Source organism: Pseudorca crassidens, chromosome 2, assembly GCF_039906515.1.
Source record: "Pseudorca crassidens isolate mPseCra1 chromosome 2, mPseCra1.hap1, whole genome shotgun sequence".
NCBI lineage: Eukaryota > Metazoa > Chordata > Mammalia > Artiodactyla > Delphinidae > Pseudorca > Pseudorca crassidens.
Genome location: NC_090297.1, coordinates 27,702,703 through 27,727,107, shown reverse-complemented (window position 1 = coordinate 27,727,107; position 24,405 = coordinate 27,702,703). Strand labels below are relative to the sequence as shown.

Sequence of the window (24,405 nt, the reverse complement as noted above, 5' to 3'; positions counted from 1 at the left end):
GGGAAACCTCCTGTCCGGGAGGGGGCGCTGTGTCCCTCTGCGCAGCGCGGCCCGTTGCGGAGCCCTAGCTTCCTCAGGCCTTTGGCTCTGGAGCTCAGCCAATCCCTGCGCTCCGAGGGAGCCGGCGCCGGTGGGCGGGGTCCGGGGCGAGGTCTCGCGGGCCGCTGGGAGTGGCGGCTTCGGAGCTCCCCCAGCGCGGGCGGATCGCGGGCGGATCGCGGGCGGAGGGCTGGGGCCGGACGGCGGGGTGTGAGCTGCGGCGCGGGTGAGCACTCGTCCCGGCAGGCAGTTCCTACCCCCGAGCGGCTGCTGGGCCGCCCGTAGCTGTGGCGACGGCTGGTGGCCTTGACCTCTGAGTTAGGGGAAGGGAGATGGCGAGCGTCCGCTGCGGCCCTGGCCAGGCTAGACTGCTCCCTCTCTTCCCCGGGCTCGGCGTGGCAGTCTGAGCGCCCTGCAGACATTCTGCAGCCCGGGCTTCTCGGCCTTAGGCACGTGGGTGAGGACAGACCAGCCGAGGCCGTGAGCGTGGTGGGATAGGGGCAGGGGACCGGGAATCTAGAGGAGGGAGAAGGGCAGACCCTTGGACCTGACCTCCTTGCGCTCTCATACCCGGACCGGGCTCAGTACCGGTCAGAATTAATTCTTCCACCCAGTCAGGTCTCCTCTGCCCTTGTTAGCAGTTCTCAAATCTCGGACTGCGGCTTCGCGTCTCCTAGGGCCTCCGAGGTCCCCGGCACAAGGGCAGGTTTCCCGGCAACCTTTACCGTTTGACCTTCACCGGACGCTCAGGCTCCTTCATTGCGGGGCTGGAAATATTTGCCACTTTTGCCTGTTTCGTTTTGACACCCTGGAGATGACTTGTTAGAGTATCTAGCTTCTTGTAATCAGCAAAGGCACCTGCTGTGTTCCTGCCGCCTTTCGAGGGCGGGTGGTTAGATGACTGCGGTGGTTTTACACAAATGAGTTGCTTGGGCTCTCATTCATTCACCAGACTTTTTAAGCACTTAATGCCGGGCGTGGTGGGAGGGGTGGGGGATGAATAGGGCACAGTGGGGACGCACAAACATGGGCCTTTCCCTCTTGGAGGGTTAAGTGCTTTGAGAAATGCAGACAAATGGGGTAGGCCAGCCCAATGTGTGACACAGAGAAAGTGGTTATAAATGTTGAATAAATGAAAGGATTACGTTATTTGGGAATGATTAGAATGTGAACCCGACCACAGAGGGAGACCTCGGGCTGCATGTGAGAAGCAATATTAGTTGTGGACTCATGCTTCATATATTTGAAGACAGATTGGAAATCTGAGTGGAGAGTTGCTGTTTAGGAAAAGTGTTTACTTATAGAGAACTTGCTTACAGGTAGGAAAGAAAATGAAATATTAGGTTTGAGATTCTTCAAGGGTGCCTCTTTTAACAACTCCTAAATCTTGTAATGTCACAAATCTCTGAGTGTAATCTTAGAGTTTGCAAAAAGGGAAGCTCTTCTAGGTAGTGAAATGCCAAGCTGATGGGAAAAAATTGCAGTAAGTTCTTCTCAAGTCCAGGATTTGGACAGAAACCATACACCTATTTGCAGTGTGTTCTTTCCAGTAGAAGGAGCATAGGTGTTGAAGTTGGAGAGGCCTGGGTTCCAGTCAATGTCTCTCTCACTTCTGGTGATCTTGGGCAAGTTAAGCTTATGTCCCTGAGCCTTTGTGGCCTTCAACAAAAATCTGGGCTAATAATTCCTACCTCATAGAGGTGTTGTGAAGATCAGATGATGACTAGTGTGTTAATTGTCCAGCATAGTGCCTGGTGCTAAGACAGGGACTCAGAGGGCAGTCTTGGAGCTGCTGCAGTTTTTTCCTTGGTGATGGTCCATTATAGTCTTGGGTCCACAAAATGCTGGGGTTCTTCCAGAGAGAATTGGAACCAAAGGGAGGGGGAGAGAGTCATCTTAACTTTGGTGAGGTTCAGACCAGAAATAGCTAGATTGGAGAAATACCTGCAGGTGCACAAAAGGAATGATCTTTCAGTTGAGACTTCTGGGCACGTTACTTAACCCTCTGGTCATGCCAGCTACATCAAGAGAGTGGACCTGCGGATTAAAGGAGAGAGTATATATAAAGAGCTTAGCCCAAGGTCTGGCATGTAATAAGTGCTCAATAAATGGAGCTATCACTATTATGATAGTTGTGAATAGTCTTTGATAATTGTTAATAATGATAATAATCATTTGAGACTAAATGGCTGAGAGTGACCCAATTTTTGCGTTTTTACATTATCCTGGTGTTGCCTTACTTAATTTCTGGAAGCCCTGGGGTCATTCCACTTCTTTGTTTTTCCACTTCTTGTACAGTAGTTTTTTAACATAGAATTTTCAAGTTCTAGTGTGTCCAGAGTATGTATAATGGGCTGGTGATATTTTTAGGAGTTTATGCAAATACGAGGATATGGCTTTGGTTGAAGAGAGTGTATTTTGAAAGGGGTTTGGCAAGCAGATTTGTAAGGAAGAGGTTTGTCTTGTTAGAAAAGTCAGGTTCAGAATAGGAAAAAACCATTATCTTTATCTAAAATCCAGAGTGGTTGGGTAATGGTTTGGGGTTTTGGCTGCCTAAATACGTTGCTTATTCTTTATGTGGGGCAGAGGAACTACTTCTCATTAACCTGGAGACAGGAGACTCACAGCGGTGAGCGTGGTGGGGAAAGGATGGCTGGCTCTGCTGATGGAGGAATATTGTAGAGCAGAGAAAGGCTCTTACCCGCTCTTAGAATGTTGGCAAGTTGTGCAGGGAGGGCCTGGGGTCAACAGTAGGATTGAAGCTTTATTAGGTAAGGCTCAGAGGTCCTCTCGTGGGGAACGCTGCCATACGTGGTTGCATAATTGTCAAAGAGTGTAGTACGTAAATGAGATTCTTTCCCCCTTCCCTAACAATTGACTCTTCTGAAATTTCCTGGATTGTTTCGGAGACCCAACTGTTGCATAAAGCAGGGTGCCCTCTTGCATTGCTCTGCATGGGGTGGATGCTCAGTAAATTGTGCCAGGCTGCCTGGTGAGTGGAGAGCCCTGGTGGGTTGTCCGTGTTTGGTGGGAAGGGGTGCTGCTTCTCCCTAATGCGGCCTCCTACTCTTCTGCAGATGTCATGTGGCCTGTGCTTTGGACCGTGGTGCGCACCTATGCTCCCTATGTCACCTTTCCCGTGGCCTTCGTGGTTGGGGCTGTGGGCTACCACCTGGAATGGTTCATCCGGGGGAAGGATCTCCAGCCTGTGGAGGAGGAGAAGAGCATCTCGGAGCGCCGGGAGGACCGCAAGCTGGATGAGCTGCTAGGCAAGGACCACACCCAGGTCGTGAGCCTTAAGGACAAGCTGGAATTTGCCCCTAAAGCTGTCCTGAACAGAAACCGCCCGGAGAAGAATTAATGGAGGACACAGGGCCCTATGGGTCCTTCTGGGGGCCAGGACTGGTCCTGCCACCATGTCGACCCAGCAACCAGAACCCACATCTGATTTACTTTATTGCTTCTTCTGGCCCCTCCCGCCCCACACAGCCACACACATACTGGCTGCTCTGCTATGGCCAGGCAGACACACTAGTAGCTGAGGGGCCAGTGAAGAGGAAGGCCCGTGAGGGTTCTGGCCTGAAGGCTGCCTCTGCTGGATGGTGACCACAGCTGCTCAGGCTTCTGCGTTGCTAGGTGCACCACAGGGAGGAGAGTGATGAAGTGAACATTGGCTGTCAGTCCCTGTGGGGAGGCAGTTTGGCCTCAGGTGGGAGTGGCTGGGATTGGGGTGATGCCTTTAGGAGGGGTACCTACATGCCTAGTTCTAGTTTGCACTGGGAAGAGTTCAGAAATCTCCCTGGCTCCCTTAGCTAGCTTGCTCTGGCCTTTGTGCGCATTCTCCCTGAAATCCTGTCCTGTCAGCTCAGGAAGGGGATTCCCCTGGGAAGGAAAGCAGTTTTCTGTTCTTGGGAGCCCAGGCTGTTCACCTTGGGGCAGGTGAATTTGCTTGAAAACAGTCATTGTCTTTCACCCCCCACCCCGTCACTGTGTAGTGCAAAACTTGATTAAAGTGGCGTCTGAGAACCATTTTGATCTAATCCTGTCTTCCAGGTGGTGCTGGGGTCTCCTAGGAGCTATGCAAAGCAGGCATCTCCGGGTAGGATAAAATTGGCCTTTAACTAAGGACTTTGGGGCCCCGGAAGCTTTGTTTTACTAGCGTGGCTGCATTGGATCCTGGAGGCGGTGAGTCCTGGAGGCGCAGGTTCCCAAGGGCCTTTTTATCATGATGACATGAGGCTTATATACTTTCAAAGTCTACATTAAGAGTAGACCAAGGAGCTTAACAATTGCTATCAAATTTTCCAACTTCACACACACATGCACACATACTTTTCCTTATAATAGTATATGTACATTAAATTTGGTAGGGGTTTAAAAAAGGTTACCCACATTCTGAGGGCTCTGGTACAGATAAAATATTAACATTTTGGTATCTTTCACTAATTCTTGGACTAGTTTTTTTAGATACTACTGTACATAGTGTTTTCATATCATAATCACTTTCCTATCTTATCACATGGTCCTCATAATCCTAATTGTTTTCATTAGCTGTGTAATTGCCCATCAAGTGGGAATACAGCATAGTTTGTTTTTAACAGTTTCCCTATTGCTGGACATTTGGGTTGTTTCTGGTCGTTCACTAGGAGAAATACTGCAAAGAGTATTTTATATAAGGATTTTCCTGCATTTTTGGACTAAATGGTAGGAACAGTAAATGGCATTTTGGAGATTAATCCTTTGTCAGTTGCTTCATTTGCAAATATTTTCTCCCATTCTGAGGGTTGTCTTTTTGTCTTGTTTATGGTTTCCTTTGCTGTGCAAAAGCTTTTAAGTTTCATTAGGTCCCATTTGTTTATTTTTGTTTTTATTTCCATTTCTCTAGGAGGTGGGTCAAAAAGGATCTTGCTGTGATTTATGTCATAGAGTGTTCTGCCTGTGTTTTCCTCTAAGAGTAAATGGCATTTTGGATGAAATGGGACAAACAGTTTTAAGGGCCTCAATGCATAATACTAAATGTCTTTCCTGAAGGGCAGTAGGAGCTTATACTAAATGCTGCCACTAAAGATGTTGTCGGTGAGGTTGGAAGGGGTGAGAGCAGAGAGCCAACCTATTGCCTCATGAAGTCAACTGACCTTTAACCTGAGTGAGCAAAGACAAGTAATGAGCATTTGATGAAGAATGAACCTGCCTTAAAAGGAGGAGGGTGTTTGCCCTGCCTCTTACCTCCGGATCTGAGGCCCAGTGGTGTTAACAGGTGGGTGAAGGTAGAATTCCTGAACAGGTAGAGATGCCGGCTGTGGGGTGGGAGGAGCGGGGGGACGTGGAAAGTGGTAGCCAGAAGCCAGAGGAGGAGGGGCAAGTCGATTCGGTGGCTTCCCCTCAGTCGCCGAGGCCTGCTGGGAATGTTGAGATGAGCTGCTGTTGCTTCTCAGGGCATAAATCCGATGGGGAGCGTGGGGAAGCAGGGTCTGCTGCTGAAGTGAGGATGAGGTTTCTGGTTCTGGAAGGATGTGCTAGTAAGCTCAGCTTGGTTACAGGCTCAGGCTGTCCAGGCCTCATGGGCAGACCAGTGCTGCCCCCCTGTGGCAGTCCTGAGGACGACCAAGCCTGGGATCCCTTCACTGGGCTAAACCACCAGTAGCAAACTCTCTTGCCTACAGGGGTCAGTCAGGTGGCTTAAATGAGCGGCCAGGCCAGGTGCTAGAAAAGCACAGGCCTGCCTAAAGGGGGCAGTGGCTGTGCAGCTTCGTGCAATTTGTGCTGCTTGCCCAGAGATACCAGATTGTTGTTTTCCTCTCGAAAAGATGCCAGAAGTTCAGATTTTTTGGGGGGGACGGGGGAGGTGTGTGGTATGGAAACTTCTGATTTTTAAATGTTGAAAATTTATTTTTTTAAAAATTCTAAGCATGTTAACATACCCATAGGGTTAATTTGATCCAGTGGCTGCCAATATGCCACCTGTCAAGCTGCCCCTTGCCTTCTAATGAAATCTTAGAGGTGTGCTTTGTTTTTAAGCAGTCTAACAACTGTGGCAAACATTAGATCCCAGGATTGGTTCCCTCAAAACACTTTTGGGCATCCTGCACATATGTAGTTTAATATCAGCCTAAGCAAAACATAACAGGACAGAAAACCTACAGAAATAACACAAAAAAAGTTTTCCCACAGACTAAGACATTTTTGGATTTTCAGATATTTTAGAATAACCCTGCCACCACTGATGTACGTCCTCCCAGTGCCTGATGGAAGAAGCACTATCTTTGGAAGTCCAAGTTGCTCCCTTTTTCTAGTCTCACTTTGTGCTCCTTTTAAATAATTTTATTTCCTCGGGCTTGCCCTCGCTGAATTTTTGCCTCCAGCAAGTCTGTTAGTATTCTCAGCTGGCTCGCTCTTTTCCCACGGGCTGGCTGAGCTCCGCTGCTACCGCGGGGCTGTGAGATCATGCGTGCTTTCTTGCCTCTGCTCAGGTATCATCAGGCAGCAGGGTTTCTGTGGATGGGGCAAAGGTGGGCCAGGCTTGCTGGGACCAACCAGGGCATGGACTGGTTTTCTTCCACACTTGCTGATTCACCTTGGAGGCACATGACCCTCTTTTGGGTTGGCCCAGCAGTCACGATTCACTGAAACACATTAGTAAGTAGATGTACTTGGGGCTTTTACGCACCCCTCCCGGCCCCGCCCCGTCTCTTCCCAGCCTGGTGATAGTGGTGGCTTTAGAGCTGCGTTATCCCGTCTGAGCATGGCCGGGATCACTTCTCTGCCCTCAGCGGCCCAGAGTCTGGTGCTTTTCCACTCTCTCTCGAGCCTTTCCTGTGCCTGTTGCTGTGTTAGCTCAAGTCAGCTGGGCAGCTGCCAGGACAAGCCTGCCAGGGGGCCCTTTGACTCCTGTCAGCTTCCCAGGGCCCCAGGCTGGTGAGGCCGTCGGCCGAGTGAAACACCATGGGATTAGCGTCCCCAGAGTCACTTGGGAGCCAGGCAGTGAAAATGAAAAGGCTCGTGCCTTGCCTCACTTTTCCTTTTCCACTCTGGTGTGGGTCTCTAGGCACTTGTAGAGTGGTGAGCCAGGGCGGTGTGGTACAGTGAAAATAAAGTGGATTCTCGAGTCTGACAGACTTATGAGTACTGCCTCAACCACTAGCTGAGTGACCTTGAGCAAGTCACGTAGCCTTTCTGAGCCTCAGGTATCGGTTATCCTCATCTGTAAAACAGGGATAAGAGTACCTATTTTTGCTGGGTTGTTACAAAGTTAAGGTAACATATGTAAAGTTCTTAGCAGAGTCCGTGGCAACAAGTAGGTGCTCAATAAATGTTGGCTGCTGGAGTTTTATTGCAGAAAAACAGTTCCACGTAGCCTTGTGATCCTAGTGAGTTCACGTAGCCTTGTGATCCTGCTGAGCTAGGGATCCGGAGGGGAGAGCAGCCGTGGTTGGGAGGGTGATCACAGGGACCCACCCTCACAGGGACCCTCTCAGGCCTGGTGGTTGAGGGCTTCTTAGGAGTATTTTACAGGAAAGGCTGCCTTGTCCAAGAACCAGGCTGGCCACGGGGGTGCAGGCTTCAACCTGTGTCGCTAAGTAGTAGCCGCATCGGTGCCGTCTCAAGGTCAGAGACAAGACGGGCGGAGCGAGGTTTGGGGGAACACCGGGGAGTAGCATGCGTCAGGATGGGTGGAGGTGAGAGCCTTGGACTTGGAGGCAAGAGACTGGGGTGGCCTGGGACATGCCCCTTCACCTCTTCTGGCCTTGGAAGAATAGGGGTACTGATATCCTTCCTGCTGTAGTGTAAAAAGAGCGAGAAGCCAGCTTAGAGCTTCGAAAATGTGCAAGTGCTGTTCTATCCCAGTAAAATCTCCCTTTTATCGAATCAGGATGGCAGCCAGTCTGAATAATGGAATAGACATAAATGCTCCTTTATTCTTTTTCTGAACAGTCTCTTCAAAGTATTTGCTAAGTAGAAGTCTTTGGGGAATCAGCTTGAACAGTAAAGAGGAGTAATTAGTAATTAGTGTGTATCATTTTGCATCCTGTTCCAGTGGTGCCTTGATGTACTTAAAAAGTTTATTCTTTTTAAATTAAATTTGTTAACATTAGTTATCTGTTTATCAAATCCCTTTTACACAATGCAGAGATGAACCTTGGCTTTGGTTTTTTGTTTAAAAATTCCAAATGGGTCCTCCAAATATTTTTGAGATTTTTAAACATCTTTACTGGTGTCCCAGAAAGGGCAGCTCTTCTGTCTAGAAGAGTCCAAAGTCCCTTGTACTCTTATGCCCCTCTCCACTGGCCCTGTTCCTTCACTTCCAACCCCAGCTCCACTGTCCATTTCTGTTTGCTTCTGGGCCTGAACTGCCCAGTGCAGCTAGAGAATTTTGCATAACCGTGTGGCCTGACACTCTGCATGTATGGGTTCAGATGCAGCCTTCAAGGTGATTTCTTATGTATTTGTCTTCTTTGGCTGTGCTGCGCGGCATGTGGGATCTAGTTCCCTGACCAGGGATCGAACCTGTGCCTCCTTCATTGGGAGCATGGAGTCTCAACCACTGGACCACCAGGGAAGTTCCTGATTTCTTTTTTAAACAAGCTTGGTTTCAAAAAAGAAAACAAGCTGTGAGGCCAGCTTGCCCTCAGCCCCATCCCTGCATTCCTCTTAGCCCTTGCTGCTTGCTCTCCACTTCTACCACTAAAGTGGTGAAACCAGTTTGGCTAAAAGCTTTTGTGATTGCACATGTGGTATCCACTCCCAGTCATACTAATTAATCTTTTGCAGTGTCCGGCACTCTTCACTGAATTCTGTCTTGACATCACCACCACCTGTGTTTCCTTTTCCAGCTGTCTCCTCTGCCACTGGCTCCTCCTGTTCTCCTACCTGTGAGTGTTCTTCCAGTTTCATCCTTGGCTTTTTTCTTGCTGCACTGTTTTAGCCTCACCTGTGGCTTCAACCACCTGCTGATCTACCTTGAGGACTCCCAGATGTCTTATCTGTAGTCGTGAATTTCCCCCCAAGCTCTAGATCATTCTCTGAAACAGCTCACTGCATCTCTGTCTAGATTTGTATGACAGTTAAAGGTGTTGACCTGGGTTTGAAGCTTAACTCTGTAATCTAGTTGCGTGACCAGAAAAGTCACTTAACTTCTCTAAGCATCATCTGTACAATGGGGACGATTCTTGTGAAGATGGAGAGTGTTTGTAAAACACCCGGCCTGGTGTTTGGCATGGATTCCGTCTCCTCTCTCCTGTTGCTCAACTTGGTTCTGACTCCCCCTTCCCCCAACCTGTGGTGACCCACTTCTTCTTCATCTGGAATTCATCCTCTGTTCTCCATCTTACTTCCCTGCCCTTATAATCTCTCTTGCCTAAACTTTTGGTCTCTTCCTGAAAATTCTTCCCATTTCTGGCAGCTTTTTCTCTCTAAAACACATCTTTAATGAGGTCACTCCTTAAAGACCTCCATGGCTTCTCTCACCAAAGCCCCTTGTGTGCCATGCAGATTCTTTCATCATCTTGCCCTAGCCTCCCTCCCGTCATCCCCAGGACAGAACATGCTTTGTAATGATACCATTTCCTGACGTGTTATGCTCGTTCCGATCCTGATGCTTCCGGGTGCACTATGCATCGGGCCTCCTTGGCTGCCTGGTGAACTCCATTACACCACAAGACAGCCTAGGTAGCTAAGCAGGGACTGCCATTCCCTCTGCCTCTCTAACCCTGTGTCCGCTCTCCTGCTGCAGCATTTACACAAGGCACTGTGATGGTCGTGTGTCTGTTTCCCTAGACTGTGAGTTCCTTGAGGGCAGGGACCAAGCCTTGCACAGATTCATTTCCAATAAATGTTGAATGAATTAAGAGGCCCCTGAGTGTGATTCTGGGACAGAAACTGGGGCTGGGTTTGGAGACAAGCCTCTTTGGAAGATGGAGCAGGGCTCCCAGGTGTGTGCTTTGAGCTGCCTGGCAGCCTTGAGCTAATGGCAGCCGTGTCTTGCTACAGCTTTGCCTTCCCCAAAGCTGGTAATGAGCTAAACCAAGAGCAACCACTGGCTTAATTTTCCCAGGGGAAGTGGGGCTTGGACAGAGGGCGGGCTTTCCCCACTGGGTAGGACCTGGACCAGCATAGCCCATGATGAATTTGACCCTGATGACTCTGTAGTGGGGAACAATGTCCTCAGGAAAGCATTCAGGAAACCCTTCGTGTAGTAGTGATCAAAGCCGTGTAGCAGCTCAGCAGGGTGGATGGGAACCCTCCAAGGAGCCCGGCAGGGCTCTGGGTCAGAGCCCAAGGAACCACTTAATGCCTTTACCAGGTAGGGCTCTCCCTCAGCCTCAGCAGACCTCTGGGTTGACCCTGCGGAACACGGAAATCTGGGAAGGCATGGGAATGCCTGGGAGCCCAAGGGAACCGCTGCTTCTGGAGTGTCTTCTCTGTCTCCTTTTTCCCCTTCGTGCCTTCCCTCTGGCTGTGGCCTGGGAGGGGGTGGGCTGGAAGGTGAGGCAGAAGCCTTGAAAACAGGGATGGGGCAGGCTTCGGTGTCCTCATTTTTTTTTTTTCTAATTAACCATTTTATTTTATTTATTTTTTGGCCATGCTGCGCAGCATGCGGGATCTTAGTTCCCTGACCACGTATTGAACCTGGGCCCCAGGGTGAAAGCACCGAGTCCTGACCACTGGACCAGCAGGGAATTCCCTAGGTATCCTCATTTCATCAAGAAGCTGGCCTAGAACATCTTGTGTTTATATGAAGCCCTCTTCGTTTGTCCCTTCTCCCCAAGGAGCTCAAACAGAAAGGAGAGGAGTCCTGGTTCCCCTTATGCTAACAGGATCGAGGCGCAGGGCGGGAAATGGCTCACCCAGGATAACACAGGGAATTCTTGGCAGAGCTTGGCTTGCGGCCATCCCACGGCCCCGCCCCTTCCCAGTCTGCTTCTTGTCATCACACCAAACTGAGGTCAGCTGGCCTGCCAACCAGTTGACTCTACCAATGGAAACACCCTTGAGTGTGTGAGGGCTAGTGGGCACAGAGCTGGCACTGCCACAGCCCCTCTGCTGGTGGCTGGCGTGACTTGTCTCTGCCCGAGGCTGCAGCCCGCTTCTCCTGCCCCTTCCCAGTTTCATTTTCCCAGCACACAGACCAAAGATAAAGCTTTGGGGCAGCTGTGCCCCTTTGATGCTCTCCAAGCTGTTTTCCCCACGTGCGGGAGGGTAGGAGGTCACAGTCTTTCCCACAGATGGAGGCCTTTGTGTTTATAATTTGGTCAGTTGATGACAAGGTGGATTGCTCCGTCTGCTGTTGTCCCTAAAGCCCTGTCCTTGGCTGGCCCTCGCGTCACCAATGGGCTCAGATCCCAGCCTTCCCCTTCTGCCTCCAACAAACTTGGCTCTGGAGTTAGACTGCTTGGGTTCAAAGCCCAGCACTGCCACTTACAGCTCTGTGGCCTTTGCCAAGCTACTTAACTTCTCAGAGTTTAATCTCAAGTGTCAGGTGGAACTAATATATTGCTTACCTCAGGGTTATTGTGAAGATGGAAAGAAAACACGCAAGGCGTTTGGCACAGAGACTCACGTGTAGTTAGCCCTTAGGAAAAGTTGGTTATTTTGATTAGTGGTATTTTTCCATCCCATGCATTTACCCGCACTTCAGGACTCAGGTCTGTGGTCTCTAAGAAGGGGTGCCTGACTGTAGAGGGGAACCGAGGCCTAGGGCAATGCCGTGGCGGAGGGCTGGGGGACGGTGAGGGGTCCTGGTCCTCAACTCTGAGGCCGCTTGGCTCTGCCATTCGATGCTGCTCTCCTCCCACTTGCCTCCCCCACTCCCAGTCCCTCTGTACCCCCTTGGTATTTTACGGCATCCCCAGCTCCAGGGGGGTCCCTGATGCCCACATAGCCCTGCCTTGGTTGGCTCACTGCATGGTCTGCAGGCAGATGGGGGTTTCTGGAAGAGGATGTAGAAGCTGGGCAGCGGAGGGGTGGGGCTGAGTGGGAGGGGCCCTGCCTGGGTTGTTGTGGCTCTTGGAGCGCCAACCCATTGTGAGGCTCAGCTGGGAGTAAATGGGGGGCAGTCCCCCCAGACCCCTCCTCATGATCCCCGGACGAGGCGGGGGGCTGTCTTAGTTTGCTAGGCCTGCTGCAACGAAGTACCACAGACCAGGCGCTGTAAACAACAGAAATTTGTTCTGTTGTCCTCCCACAGTTCTGGAGGCCAGAAGTCCAAGATCAAGGTGCCAGCAGGGTTGGTTTCCTCTGAGGCCTCTCTCCTTGACTTGCAGAGACCATGCTCTTGCTGCCTCTTCACAAGCTTGTCCCTCTGGGCACCTGAGCCCCTGGTGTCTGTGTCCAAATCTCCTTTTATAAAGACACTGATCAGATCGGATTAGGGCCCACTAATGGCCTCATTTTCGCTTAATCACTTTGCTTAAGGCCTGGTCTCTGGAACAGTCACATTCTGAGGTGCTGGGGTGAGGAGTCAGGTCTTCAATGTATGAATCTGGGGGGGGGGGACACAGCTCAGCCCATAATGGGAGGATAGACAGGGTGGCATCATGGAAGGGGCTGCCTCTGGGGGAATCTCCAAGGAGAGGGCGGCAGTGGCCAGAGCCTTGGATACGGGTGCCCAGCCTCCTGAGGCAGGAGCTCACTGGTCCCTGGTTGCTGGCCTGGTCCTGGAGTGAGGCTGGTGCCGGCGCCTCTCACCAGAAGCCTCGGGGTGGGAACCCTGGGCTGGAAGGTTCTCTGAGCTGGTTATCCCTGTGGTCTCTGGGGTGAAGGAACAGTCAGTGGCGGGGTGCAGGCACTGGTCCTCTCTTCCCCTTCTTATCAGAGACTGGACGCCCTTCCGCCTCTAGGCAACCATTAGAGTCTGGCCGTGGCCCCAGGCCCTCCCAGAGGGGCCACACTGACTTTGAAGGGGACACAACTCCAGCTGCCTGGGCTTTAGCTGAGCTCTGCAACTTGGGACCCTTCTGTGTAGGGAGGAGTAGAAGCGGCACTGAGCATCCAAGCATCACTTCTGTTGTCTGTTTTCTAGAAGATTTACCTGTCTGATTGTTTTGGTTCAGGCTGATATTCTGGAAAAGACTCTTTCCCTTGAGCTATGTGTTTTTTGATAAAAGCTGAGCAGGTGGGAAAGTGGCTCAGAAGTTTGCTGGGATTCAGAATTGGCCACAGATAACAAATCCAGGAGCCCACCTCCCTGTCACTTTTATGCAGCCCCACTAGGTGGGCTAGAGGTCACTTCAGGGGCCTCTGATGGTGCCTTGCCCCTCCCCAGCCCTCGGTGCCTCCCTCTGTGGTCAGCAGCCCAGGGTCTCATGTGGCCGCGGGTCCCCCAGGGTCCAGGAGCCAGCATTGGAGGCAGGGATGACGGTGCTTTAGGCCAGGCTGCCGGCCGCCTCCTGCCCAGACCACTCCACGAGTCCCACGATTGCGGGTTTCCTGCTTCTTGGAAAAGGGCTGGAAGAGGGCAGCCACCCTCTTTCTGCTGTGGACCTTGTTAGTCACGGAAACCCGAGGCAGAGAAAGCCCAGAAAACTTGAGAAGGAAAACCTACTTGCTCACTGAGCTCCAGTGAACGTGGGGCTGAGTGTTTCATGATACCTCATTTAATCCCTGCAAAGCCTAGTTAGTTACAGGTGAGGACACAGACTCAGAGGCTAAGTCACCCTCTAAGTCACTGGTGGAGAAGGCTGTGGAATTCAGCCCTGGGCTGCTGGCTTTGGGTTCTTTTCTACCCCCAGGGAAGCTGGCTGCCACTCCCTTTTACTTTCTTCCCCTGTGACGGTGGAGGGTGGAGGGTGGGAAAGTTGGTGAGGGCTTCCTGCCCTCCTTCCTTCCATCTCCAGAGACCTCTTTGTTCTCCCCGATTCCTGGACACACGGAACCTGGGGGCTCCTACTGGCTGAGCTGCAGCTCTCAGGTCTCCAGTGGCTAAGGGCAATGAATAGGTTGTCACTTCTTGACCTCTCCCTGCCTCCCACACCAGCCCCCCTCCCACCCAGCGACCACAATGGCCTGAGGCTGATTCAGTGCCCCGGCATTGAAAGTGGAGAACAATACTCACAGCAGCAGGCCACTGATGGGGTGGGTGCAACCCCCTGCCCTTCTCCAGGGTTGCCTGCCGGGAAGGCAGGGGAGGACTTTCCATGTCTGGAATGTGGGTGGGTGTCCTAGAGAGGGAATGAGAGGAGGGGGCGAATGGTATCCTCCCCTTTCCCCTCTACCTAAACCTATCTCCCAGTGCCAAGCAAGGCTGGGGGTAGTATGGCTCTGCCTCTCATTAGCTGGGTGACCCTGGGCTAGTGACTTAACTTCTCTGTGTGCTTGTCTTTATTAAAAAAAATTTTTTTTTGAGGTATAGTTGATGTACAATATTATATGTTTCAGGTGTACAACAGAGTGATTCATACTTTTAAAAGTTTACATTCCATTTATAGTTATTATAAAATATTGGCTATCTTCCCTGTGTTGTGCAACGTATCCTTGTAGCTTATTTATTTTATACACAGTAGTTTGTACCTCTTAATCCCCTACCTCTATCTCGCCCCTCCCCGCTTCCCTCTCCCCACTGGTAACCACTAGTTTGTGAGTCTCTATGTCTGTGAGTCTGTTTTGTTATATTCATAGTTTTATTTTTTAGATTCCATATATAAGTGATAACATGTAGTATTTGTCTTTGTCTGGCTTATTTCAGTGCTTATCTTTAATATGAGGATTTTCTACCTCCGTCACCAGGTAATCGAGGGGAAAGCTCTAAGCATAGTGCTTGACTCCACGGAAGACACTCCCGACAGTAGCCCTGCTCTTACCCCACCTTCCTGCTAGTTGGGAGGCGGTCTTGATCTCTTTGACCAGCTCCTTCTGGGAGGAAAGGTGCTTGGGAAGGTGAAACCTGGGAAAGCCTTTTGCTGAGTCCATCTGGAGCCCAGTGAGGGCAGAGGCCTCCCTGGCTCTTGCTGTGCTTTGCCTTTTTTGACAAGGAGGAAGCTGAAGGAATTGTGATTGTCCGCTCTGGGAAGATAAGGTTGAAGCCGGTGACTTAATAAGCATTTGTAAGCCTATTGAAGGTTATCATTCAGAGTCCAGTGACCTGCGGACACAGGGAAGTGTGTTTATAGTGTACACCCGAGGTATGCAAGTAGCCATGGGAAAGCCTTTCCCAGCAGAAGGCTTGGGATCCTGCAACTGGGCAGGGGTGGGCGGTGGGGGACTGAGAAAGGCTGCAGACCCTTTAAAAATAGGTCCTCTGTTGTGCCTGGGCTGGGGTGGGGTTTGGCCAGGAGTCAGGTGAGACTGTTGGCATCGTTGGGGGAGAGGGTTGAATAGTACCTGGCCTGGGGGTGGACAGGGAAGCCCTGCCTCTGCCCCTGCCCCCAGCACTGTCTTGCTGTATTTTCGGAGACAGCACAGGAAGTGGGCCTTCACAATGTCAGGATACAGGAAGCTATCGGACTATTGAAGGCCACTTCCTGTGAGCTGGTCATTCACATACATTTGTCACTGGTTATCAGGCCTTTGGGCCCTGCCATTGTCTGGAGGGGCTGCAAAAGCGTGGGGACCGCCAGCAGAGGCTCTTGGACACAGAATGCACTATTGTGCTGAACTGGCAGCTCCCCATGGGGTGGGGAGGAAAGTGGTCGGTGAGAAGGGGACGCCTGCCTCTCATTGTCATCGACTGCACAGTGGGATTGGGGGCTGGGGTCCTCTCCCGCTCCTGGGAGCCTGAACTTGGGAGAAGGGATGGTTGTAGCAGGAACCTGGCTTTAGGTGTGGTGCCAGACAGAGCTGGAAAGGAGTTCAGGCACTTCGTTAGCAGTGGGGAGTTTTCCAGGTCTCTGCCAGGAGCCAGTGTGATTTAAAATGGCCTTGGAATCAGGCAGACCTGGATTTTGAAGTCATACTCTTGCCACCATCAACGGTGTGACTTTGGGCAAGTTGCTTCACCGCTCTGAGCTTCAGTCCTGCTCCTGTAAAACACGAATAGTCATAGCTACCTCATCGGATGATTATTAGTTGAGTAATTTGTTGAAGTTCTTAGCTTGGTACCTGGCAAGTCTTAGATGTCTAAGAAATGTTATTTCCCTCTCCACCCTCATCTCCTTCCCTTCCAGCTCACTTCTGACCCTGCTGTCTGGTTCTCCAGTGAGTGAGCAAATCCGCGTGCAGAGGGGATAAATAGTTATTTTAATATCAGCCCAAACAAAACAAGAGCTCTGTCTTCCTTTATGCCAAGAATATCAAGCCAGCTGTTAATTATCTGCACTAATGGAAGCACAGAACAGATAATTTTTCTTTGGCCATGTGCCTTTGGCCTTATGTGTGGATCTGGGTGTGTCCGAGTTCTTGAAATGCACTTCAAGATAAATAATGAAGTTGTTAACAGGGCAGACCTAGCTCAGGAAGAGGCGCGTTAGAGCACCGTCCAGCAGCCCACGGCTTTGCCCTCCCAACCCTGACCCGTCAGTGCCAGGAAGGGACACTTTCTTCCTCAGACACATGATGAAGTGGAAAACCGTGGACATTGGAGTCTGACACTTGGGTTCAAACCCTGACTGTGACCCTAACTAACTGTGTGACCCTAGGCAAGTTATTAGACCTGTTCGAGTCTCAGTCTCTTCATTTGTAAGGTGGAGATAATCATATGGCTTTTGCAGGGTTTCCGTGAGGATGAGATAAGGTAGATACGTCTTCCTTTCTTTTCTTTCTCCTCTTATCTCTGTCACTCCAGCCCTACCTTAACAGAGAACCCTTTTGATCGTTCCTGGCACAACGACATGGTTAAGTGCTTGGACCTCAGAAGGGTTGACTGCCCCACCGTATTGACAGAGTGCTCTGTCCAGTGTGGTAGGTGCTAGCCACATGTAACTATTAAAAGTAAAATGGGGAATTCCCCGGTGGTCCAGTGGTTAGCATTCCGTGTTTTCACTGCGAGGGCCCGGGTTCAGTCCCTGGTCTGGGAACTAAGATCCAATAAGCCGCACAGTGTAGCCAAAAAAAAAAAAAAAAAAGTGAAATGAACTAAAATAAAAAAATTCGGTTCCTCGCCAGCCACATCTCAAATGTCCAATAGCCACAGGTGACTGGTAGCTACTGTACTGGGCAGAGGAGGCAGAACATATCCATCATCGCAGAGTGTTCCACTGGACAGCGCTGTGCTGGGGGATGTGCTCTAACCCCGGAATCTGATAAGCAGATAAGGAGGGAAATAAATGAATGGGGGGTGGGAGTGTGGGTAACCCAGAGCTGAGGAGTGGCCCTCTACTACTTGGAGTGTCTGTGGTCTTGGACGCTCTGTGTGGCACTCTTCTGCCATCAGTGGAGTTAATCCACAGCACAAATGCCAGGGACCTCTGAGACGGGGCTGAGAAAGCTGCCCAGAGTCAGCCCTGCACTCTAGGCTTGGGTCACCTCCAGGCCTGACAGTGTTCCGTGGCCCCCGTGCATGTACGAATCATGACTGCTTAGGCCTGGGGGAGCCGCAACTGCCCGGAGACTTTACCCCAAAGCCTGCTGCTCTGGACTCTCTTCCCCCTTTGTCTCCTGTCCTTGGTGTAGATACCAGAGCCATTCACATGGCTGCTCTGGGCTCTGGAATTAGCTTTGGGCACCCGTGGATCTTAGCCATCTAACCCCAGCTGCACCTTCCCAGTCGATATCATTGATAAGCCCTGCTTTGCTTCCGGATACCCTGTCTAGTCTTGTTGGTGTCCCTCTCCTCTCGCCCTCTATCCCCAGAGGGGCTCGGATGGGTTTCTGTGCCCCCAAGCTGCAGGACTCGGGTCCTGCTCTGAATATACTCATCTCCTGAAGCTCCAGTTCTAAAAGCTGTCTGCTCTGAATACCAAACTGGCCTAAAGACATTGATGTTGGGCTGAATCCTGCCTTTGGAGGAACTCACCCTCCCTGCCCAAGTCCCAGCTTCCCGTGCTTTCCCATCAGCTTGCACCAGCAGTGAAGTCCAGCATGCCTGGCACCTGAGGCCACTGGTGTTGGTCCCCTGTGCTTGCCCCCACCTTGGGCAGCTACACAGACAGTCATAGTAGTCAGAGTTCAGGGGAGCTTGGCAGGTGCTAAGGTTAGGAGTGGGTCTGGGATCACACGTGACGCCAAGTTATCCCCAGACTTGGGAGAGATCATGGTTCTCTAGTTCAGAGTATATTCTGCTCCCATTGCATGTTTCACAGTTGGGGACCCTGAAGGAAAGAAAAGAGAAATGGCTGGCTGCAGCCACGTTGCAGGTCTCAGTCGGGCCACCTTGTTTCTATTGGTCAGAGGTCTCCCAGCCCCTTCTCCACCTAACCCCAGGGTCATCGCCTTCTTCCCCAGCATAGAACAAGTTATTCTCTCGTCCCCCATCTGACCTCTCCTCTTTCCCTCCCTGCTTACGCAGAGTTGGGGTCAGGGAGGTGGTCCCCAGGCATCAGAAGGTTTCCAAAGATACTGGCAGCTGCCTCTACCGTCTGTTTCTGCCTCTGCCTCTGCCTCACTCACTGCCAGCTGAGGGGTGGGGGTATCCGGGGAGGTGTCTTGACCCAGAACAAACAGTGTGCTGCCCATGCCATTGTTGGGAGGAGCCCCAAGGGACAGCCTGACTGGTGCCCCCCCCCAGCTTTTCTTTTCCCTGGCGCTGCTCGTTGTCCAGCCCATCCTGGGATGGAGGGGAAAGGGCGTGTGGGGGCTGGGCAGGGCTTTAGGCAAGTGACCAAATTCCAACGTGTACTGTGCAGGCAAAGAAGACCTTCAAGTTCCGCAGAGTTGCTTCAGTGGCAGACACGGGGCTCACGAGTGCTCTCTCAGCCTCTCACTGCACACCTTTTTCTTCCATGTGGAGGAAAACAGGGCTGCTGAGAGCTCCCAAGTCTGATATATTACAGGAACAACTTTGATCCTTGGTTTCTGAATCCAAAAGAATCCCAGAGAAGAGACACACTGGCCCTTGACTAGCAGGTAGTGCCTGGGGGAAAGGTGAGTGTTAGGTGAGACACGGCAGCTTCTGCAGAGGCTGGTGGAAGGGGACCCAGTTCTCAGAGAAGGCAGATGTTACAGGGGAAATGGGTATGATAATGCCTCTTGGGCAGGGCAGGGGTTTGCCACGTAGGCTCAGCCCTCTCTGCTATGGTGATTTCTTAGTAGAAATGCACTGGCCTTAGAAATGGGGCCTTGGCATTGAGGTGGACATTAGTGGTGACCCAGGTCAGCTGCTGTCCTGGAAGGAGTGGAAGGCTGTGGAGCCTGTGACTTGGCCTCTTTGAGCCTGACCCCCATCTCTAAAGTGTGTGAGATGTGGCTTTCCCTGGCCTCACCAACCTGTGCCTGCAAATGAAATCACATTGGCCTTAACGCCCCACTTTTTCTGCCTCATAGCTCCCCATCTATAGGACCCAGACTTCTATCTACTCGGAGGGTTCCCAGGACATCTCACATGTGTTCATAGTCTGTTTCTTCATGACTGGTCCTGGCCTGCAAGCCACAGAAGGGCTATGGGACCCCTGAAAAAGCCCTTATTCCCTGCTGGGTGCTGTCCCCGTGCCCTCAAACCCGCGAGCAGACTGGGTGCCAGGTGGCATCCTGTTTCCTTCAGTCCTCCGTGAACTGGAGCCACTTGGAGTGCCACAAAGTGGGGAGAAGATTCCTCTCACCAAATTCAGATCATACTTTGTCTCTGGGCCCCAAAGCTGTGTGCTTGTGAGCCTTCTCTCACGTGATCCTCCGGGAGAGAAATTCCCCTTGCCAGCAGCTCATCCCTCTCCCTGACGTTCTGTCCCAGTCCCAGGAGCTGGGCCGGGGGAAGGTCATCTGCTCTGGCCCCTTTCTCTGGGAGCCTGCGTCCTGTATATACCCCGATGTCGGGCCCTCCCCTTGTGAAGGGTTGCTGGGGGGAGGGGGTGCTGTCCTTTAAATGTATCAGACACAACCTGACTTGGAATCCTGATTTAGCCTCCTCTGGAAACCCCTTCTTCACCAGAATAGCAATTCCCTTTTAGAAGGGTTGGTGTCAGTTAAAGGAGATACGTGATAGGTGCTCCACAACATTACTTCCTGTTTCTTAGTCCAGGAGTTCATTGGTCTCCTTTTGGGAGGCCGAGGATGACAGCACCTCTTATTTTTGCAGCTGCTTGGGAGCCAGGGCTGTAGGCCTTTGGAGGGCCAGGAAGGCCTGGCTGGCCCGGTCGGGTGAAGCCAGTGTATCTCCAGCCTTGAAGTTCTTCTGTGGTCTTTTGGGGTGAGCTCCATGGGCCCCAGTGTGGTGGAAACAAAGATCCTGGCTGGTTGTTAGGTGTGTCAGAGTTTGAGGTGATGCTGGCTGAGACCTCAGGCTTAGAAGGAGAGCAAGGGAACATACATTTTGAGCCCAGCCTCCCTCCTGCACAGGAATCCACTCTGCAGCGGTCCCTCTGTGGCCACCCAGCAGCTGGCCATTCAGTCTCTGCAGGTCCATCAAATAGGAAAAATGTGTGCTCTAGATTCAAAGATATCACGTGTGTTGGAATGATAAAAACCTAGCGGGGGTAGAAGGCAAAATAATAAACTGCATAAAGATAGGGTAGGGAGAGCTTGTTTAACGACAGTCTCAAAAACAACCTTGGGGAATGTGGTGACAGGGACTCAGTGAGGTGGATGAGGGAAGGGGCTAGGCTGGAGGCATGGAGAAGTCACTTGGAGTTGTTTGGGATCTTCCTGAGAGGAGGATATCTTCCCTGATTAGATGTTCTGGGCTCTGGAGGCCAGGCCTGACCGTCCCCAGATCCTCCCCCTGTTCTCTGGGAAAGGCCCTCAGAGAAGGTTCTGGCTGGATCACTCAGTCCCCAGCAAAAGTTGGAACTAGGTCAGTGACCCGAGAAGGGAGCATGCAGAGGCGGCGTCCCTGGGGACCAGGCAGGATAAAGAGTCCACTGGAAGCTGCTTCAGGAGCACTGATGCTGGTGGCTTCCCAGAGGAGATGGCTTGTGTACTCAAGAAGGCTTCTAGAGCTGCCCTTTGCCGCGAGACCTAAGACAGGGAGGTGGCCGCCATGACCTGCTGTGTGTCCACCCAGCCTTCATTTTCCATGAAGAGACACATGAACCCCAGGGTCAGCCATGTGCACACACGGAGCCGCATCACGCACACCCGGGGCACCCTCCCTCACATGCACCCCCCTGCGCATACATGGACCCTGACATAGGCACATGCTTCCTTCCCATCTTCAGCCACTCTCGTCCTGGAGACTTCATCCCCTCCCCCACTGCCCTCACTGCCCCACCCCCCGCCAGCCCCACCCCTGAGAAAGTACAGCTCGGGGGTCCCCAGGGCTGCACAGGAAATGCTTTGCACACAACGGGTCAGCCAGGCTATTTTCTGTCCCAGAACTGGAGGGAGGTTGGGCCGGGAACAGCCAGATGCGACACAGTCAGCTGTTTTCTGCCTCTTTTTTTCTGCCTCTATAGTCTGCAGTCAGTGTTTCTCTGTCTCTCAATGGCTCTGTCCTGTCTCTGTATTTCTCTTTCAGGCCTCAGGGTCTTTTTGACCCAATGCCCTTTGACACCTTTCACTTGACTATTGCCTACACACCCTTAAAAATTCAGCTCAATGCCACCTCTTCCAGAAAGCTTTCCCTGACTCCTATCTGGACTCTCCCCTTTGCTCCCAGAGCTCTGCACAGATGCTCTCAGAGCATTGGACTGATGAATTGGCCTCCTGTCGCCCGCTGGACCATGAGAAACGTGAGCACAGGACCTCTGTCTTCATGACCTGGTTTCTCAGCATCTGCACACAGAGACGTCCACATGCACATCCACGTGCACTTTGCACACATGCCTCATTTATTCGTTGCTCACGTATGGGGGGACAGGATGTGCAGTGATTAAGAGCCCAGACTGGAGTCAGACTGCCTGAATTAAAATCTCAGCTGTGTGACCTTGGGCAAGTTACTTATACTCTTTGTGTCTCAACTCCCTGGACTGTAAGATGGGGCTGAGACCAGCACCTGCTTCAGTGAGTTGTTGGGAGAATGAAATGAGTTAATACATATAGCACTAAGAATAGTGCCTGGCTTATAGCAAGTGCTCCCAAATGTTAGCTATATTATTATTTTCACCTGTGGTAAGAGGGAGAAAATCAATTCGCCAGACTTCCCTCAGGGAGAATATCTCAGGGAGAATATCGTATCTATTTGGAAGCAGTATTTTGATTAGTTGCGAGGGTGTGAGCCCGCTTGTCGAGGGATATACTTTATATAACAACAGATGGTTGCTAAACTGCCTTTTAAGGAGGGTGCATTTGGGCAAACTGCAGGGCTTTTGTTCAGCTGGGTGAGCTGTGCAAGTTTGGGGCTAGAGCGGAATTGCTGGAGGCAGGAGAGTCTGGGCATGGTAAGGGGCAAGGGCAAGAGGATGCATTAGTGTCCTATTGCTGCTGAAACAAATGACCACAAACTTAGTGGCCTAAAACAACACAAGTGTATTGCTTCTTAAACAAATTAATTAATTTATTTTTGGCTGCTTTGGGTCTTCATTGCTGCGTGCAGGCTTTCTGTAGTGGTGGCGAGTGGGGGCTACTCTTCATTGTGGTACGCGGGCTTCTCCTTGCGGTGGCTTCTCTTGTTGCGGAGCACGGGCTCTAGGCGTGCAGGCTTCAGTAGCTGTGGCGCACAGGCTTAGTTGCTCTGCGGCATGTGGGATCTTCCCGGACCAGGGCTCGAATCTGTGTCCCCTGCATTTGCAGGCGGATTCTTAACCACTGTGCCACCAGGGAAGCCCCACAAGTGTACTCCTATGGTCCTGGGGGTCAGAAGTCTAAAATGGGTCTCACTGGGCCAAAATCAAGGTGTTGTCAGGCTGCGTTCTTCTCTGGAGGCTCCAGGGGGAAATCTGTTTCCCTGCCTTTTCCAGCTTCCAGAGGCCACCTCCATTCCTTGTCACATGACTCCCTTTCTCCTTTTCCCATCTTCAAAGCTGGCTCAAGGTCTTCTCACATTACATCACTCTGACTCACCTCTGCCATCCTCTTCCACTTTTTACGACACCCTTGATAATCCCAGGATAATCCCCCATTTGAATGTCAACTGACTAGTAACCTTAATTCCATCTGCAACTTTAATTTCCCTTTGCCATGTAACCTGACATAATCACAGGTTTGGGGATTATTAGGACCTGGACATCTTGGGAGGGGGCATCATACTGGCTACCATCAAGGACTACTGGTGTCATAGGAAGGAGATTAGAAATAAACATGTCTGATGGGTATTTGGAGGGTCTTGCTGTGGGGTGTGCATGTCCTCTGTCTTTACAAAATCAACAGCAGTCAGATGCCGTGTGGCATGTATTTTCTTTGGGGTAGATGGGAAGACATATGGACTCTTGCTTCAAGGGTTGACATGAGGAGAAACCCCAAGCTTCCCACAACAGAAAGAGCTGAAGGTTGGGTTATACATTAATTTACTCAACCTGTATGTGCCAGGCTAGGCTCCTAGCCCTCAAGTCATTCATAGTCTATTTGGGGAGACCGGTGTACAGACAGGTAAGGTCACTCTAGGGTAGGAAGATCAGCGATGAGGGTCTGTGCAGAGAGAGCACAGAGGAGACATCCACTTAGGTTGGAGAGAGGAGAGGCTAGGAGGATTTCCCTGGGGAGACCCCTCATCTGAGGTTGGAAGGATAAATAGAAATTTACCAGGTGAAGAGGGGAAAGCCTATTCTAGGCAGCCTGGACTGTTAGGGCAAGGGCATGGAGATAAAAGATGTGAGGCACCATGAGGGGTGTGTGTGTGTGTGTGTGTGCGTGTGTGTGTGTGTGTGTGTGTGTAATATGTAACCCTGAGCACAATTCCTGGCACTCTGGAAATATTTCCGGAATGAATACTTCAATGTTAATGCTGTCCTGTCTCTGTTTCTAGGTAGGCTATGGCCCTGCCAAACATAACCAAATAGGAGACACCTCCTTTTAGGGAAGCCTCGCAAAGAGTGGCCATGACCTACCTGTGAAGTCTTTTTCAGTGTCTCTCATTAAGAAAAGGAAGCAAGTTTGTTTCAACAATACTTCATATCTGAAGAATACTTCACACTTTACTGAGTCATTTGTAGTTCAGTGGATCATTTTCTTTCAGCTGAAGAAACCGAGGCTCAGAGAATTAACTAACCTTCCCAAGGTCACACAGCCATGTGGCAGAGCGGGGGCTGGGCTCCAGCTCACCTGCTGCACAGCCATGTCCCGAGTACCTGCTAATTGCTGCGTGTCCTGCATCCTTCCCTCTGGTGCTGAGGCAGCTGGGACCTGGTTCTGGGTGGCCTTGTGCTGCCCATGACCGCCCCCCACTTCCCCGGAAGGGGTTTCCTGAGGGTGGAAGTGGGCCCCAAAGGCCTAGAGGGTGGGCATTGTTCATCTGCACCTGGAGAGTGAGCT

At 51.3% G+C, this 24,405-nt stretch overlaps 1 protein-coding gene across 2 annotated transcripts; it reads left to right on the top strand.

Moving 5' to 3' along the window:
• The first annotated feature begins 98 nt into the window (after window positions 1–98).
• On the top strand, window positions 99–4,068 carry SMIM12 (small integral membrane protein 12). Of its 2 annotated transcripts, none has more exons than XM_067725402.1 (2): window positions 99–265; window positions 3,117–4,068. In XM_067725402.1, the coding sequence occupies exon 2, from the start codon at window positions 3,122–3,124 to the stop codon at window positions 3,398–3,400; it is 279 nt and encodes a 92-aa protein (XP_067581503.1). In that variant the 5' UTR covers window positions 99–265; window positions 3,117–3,121; the 3' UTR covers window positions 3,401–4,068. The 2 variants fall into 2 exon arrangements, with proteins under 2 accessions (XP_067581503.1, XP_067581504.1); XM_067725403.1 differs by lacking the exon at window positions 99–265 and adding an exon at window positions 473–496.
• Window positions 4,069–24,405: the final 20,337 nt, after the last annotated feature.

Excerpts from the sequence above, each read along its gene's own strand:
- SMIM12 (XM_067725402.1), top strand. The coding sequence starts at position 3,122 with ATGTGGCCTGTGCTTTGGACCGTGGTGCGCACCTATGCTCCCTATGTC.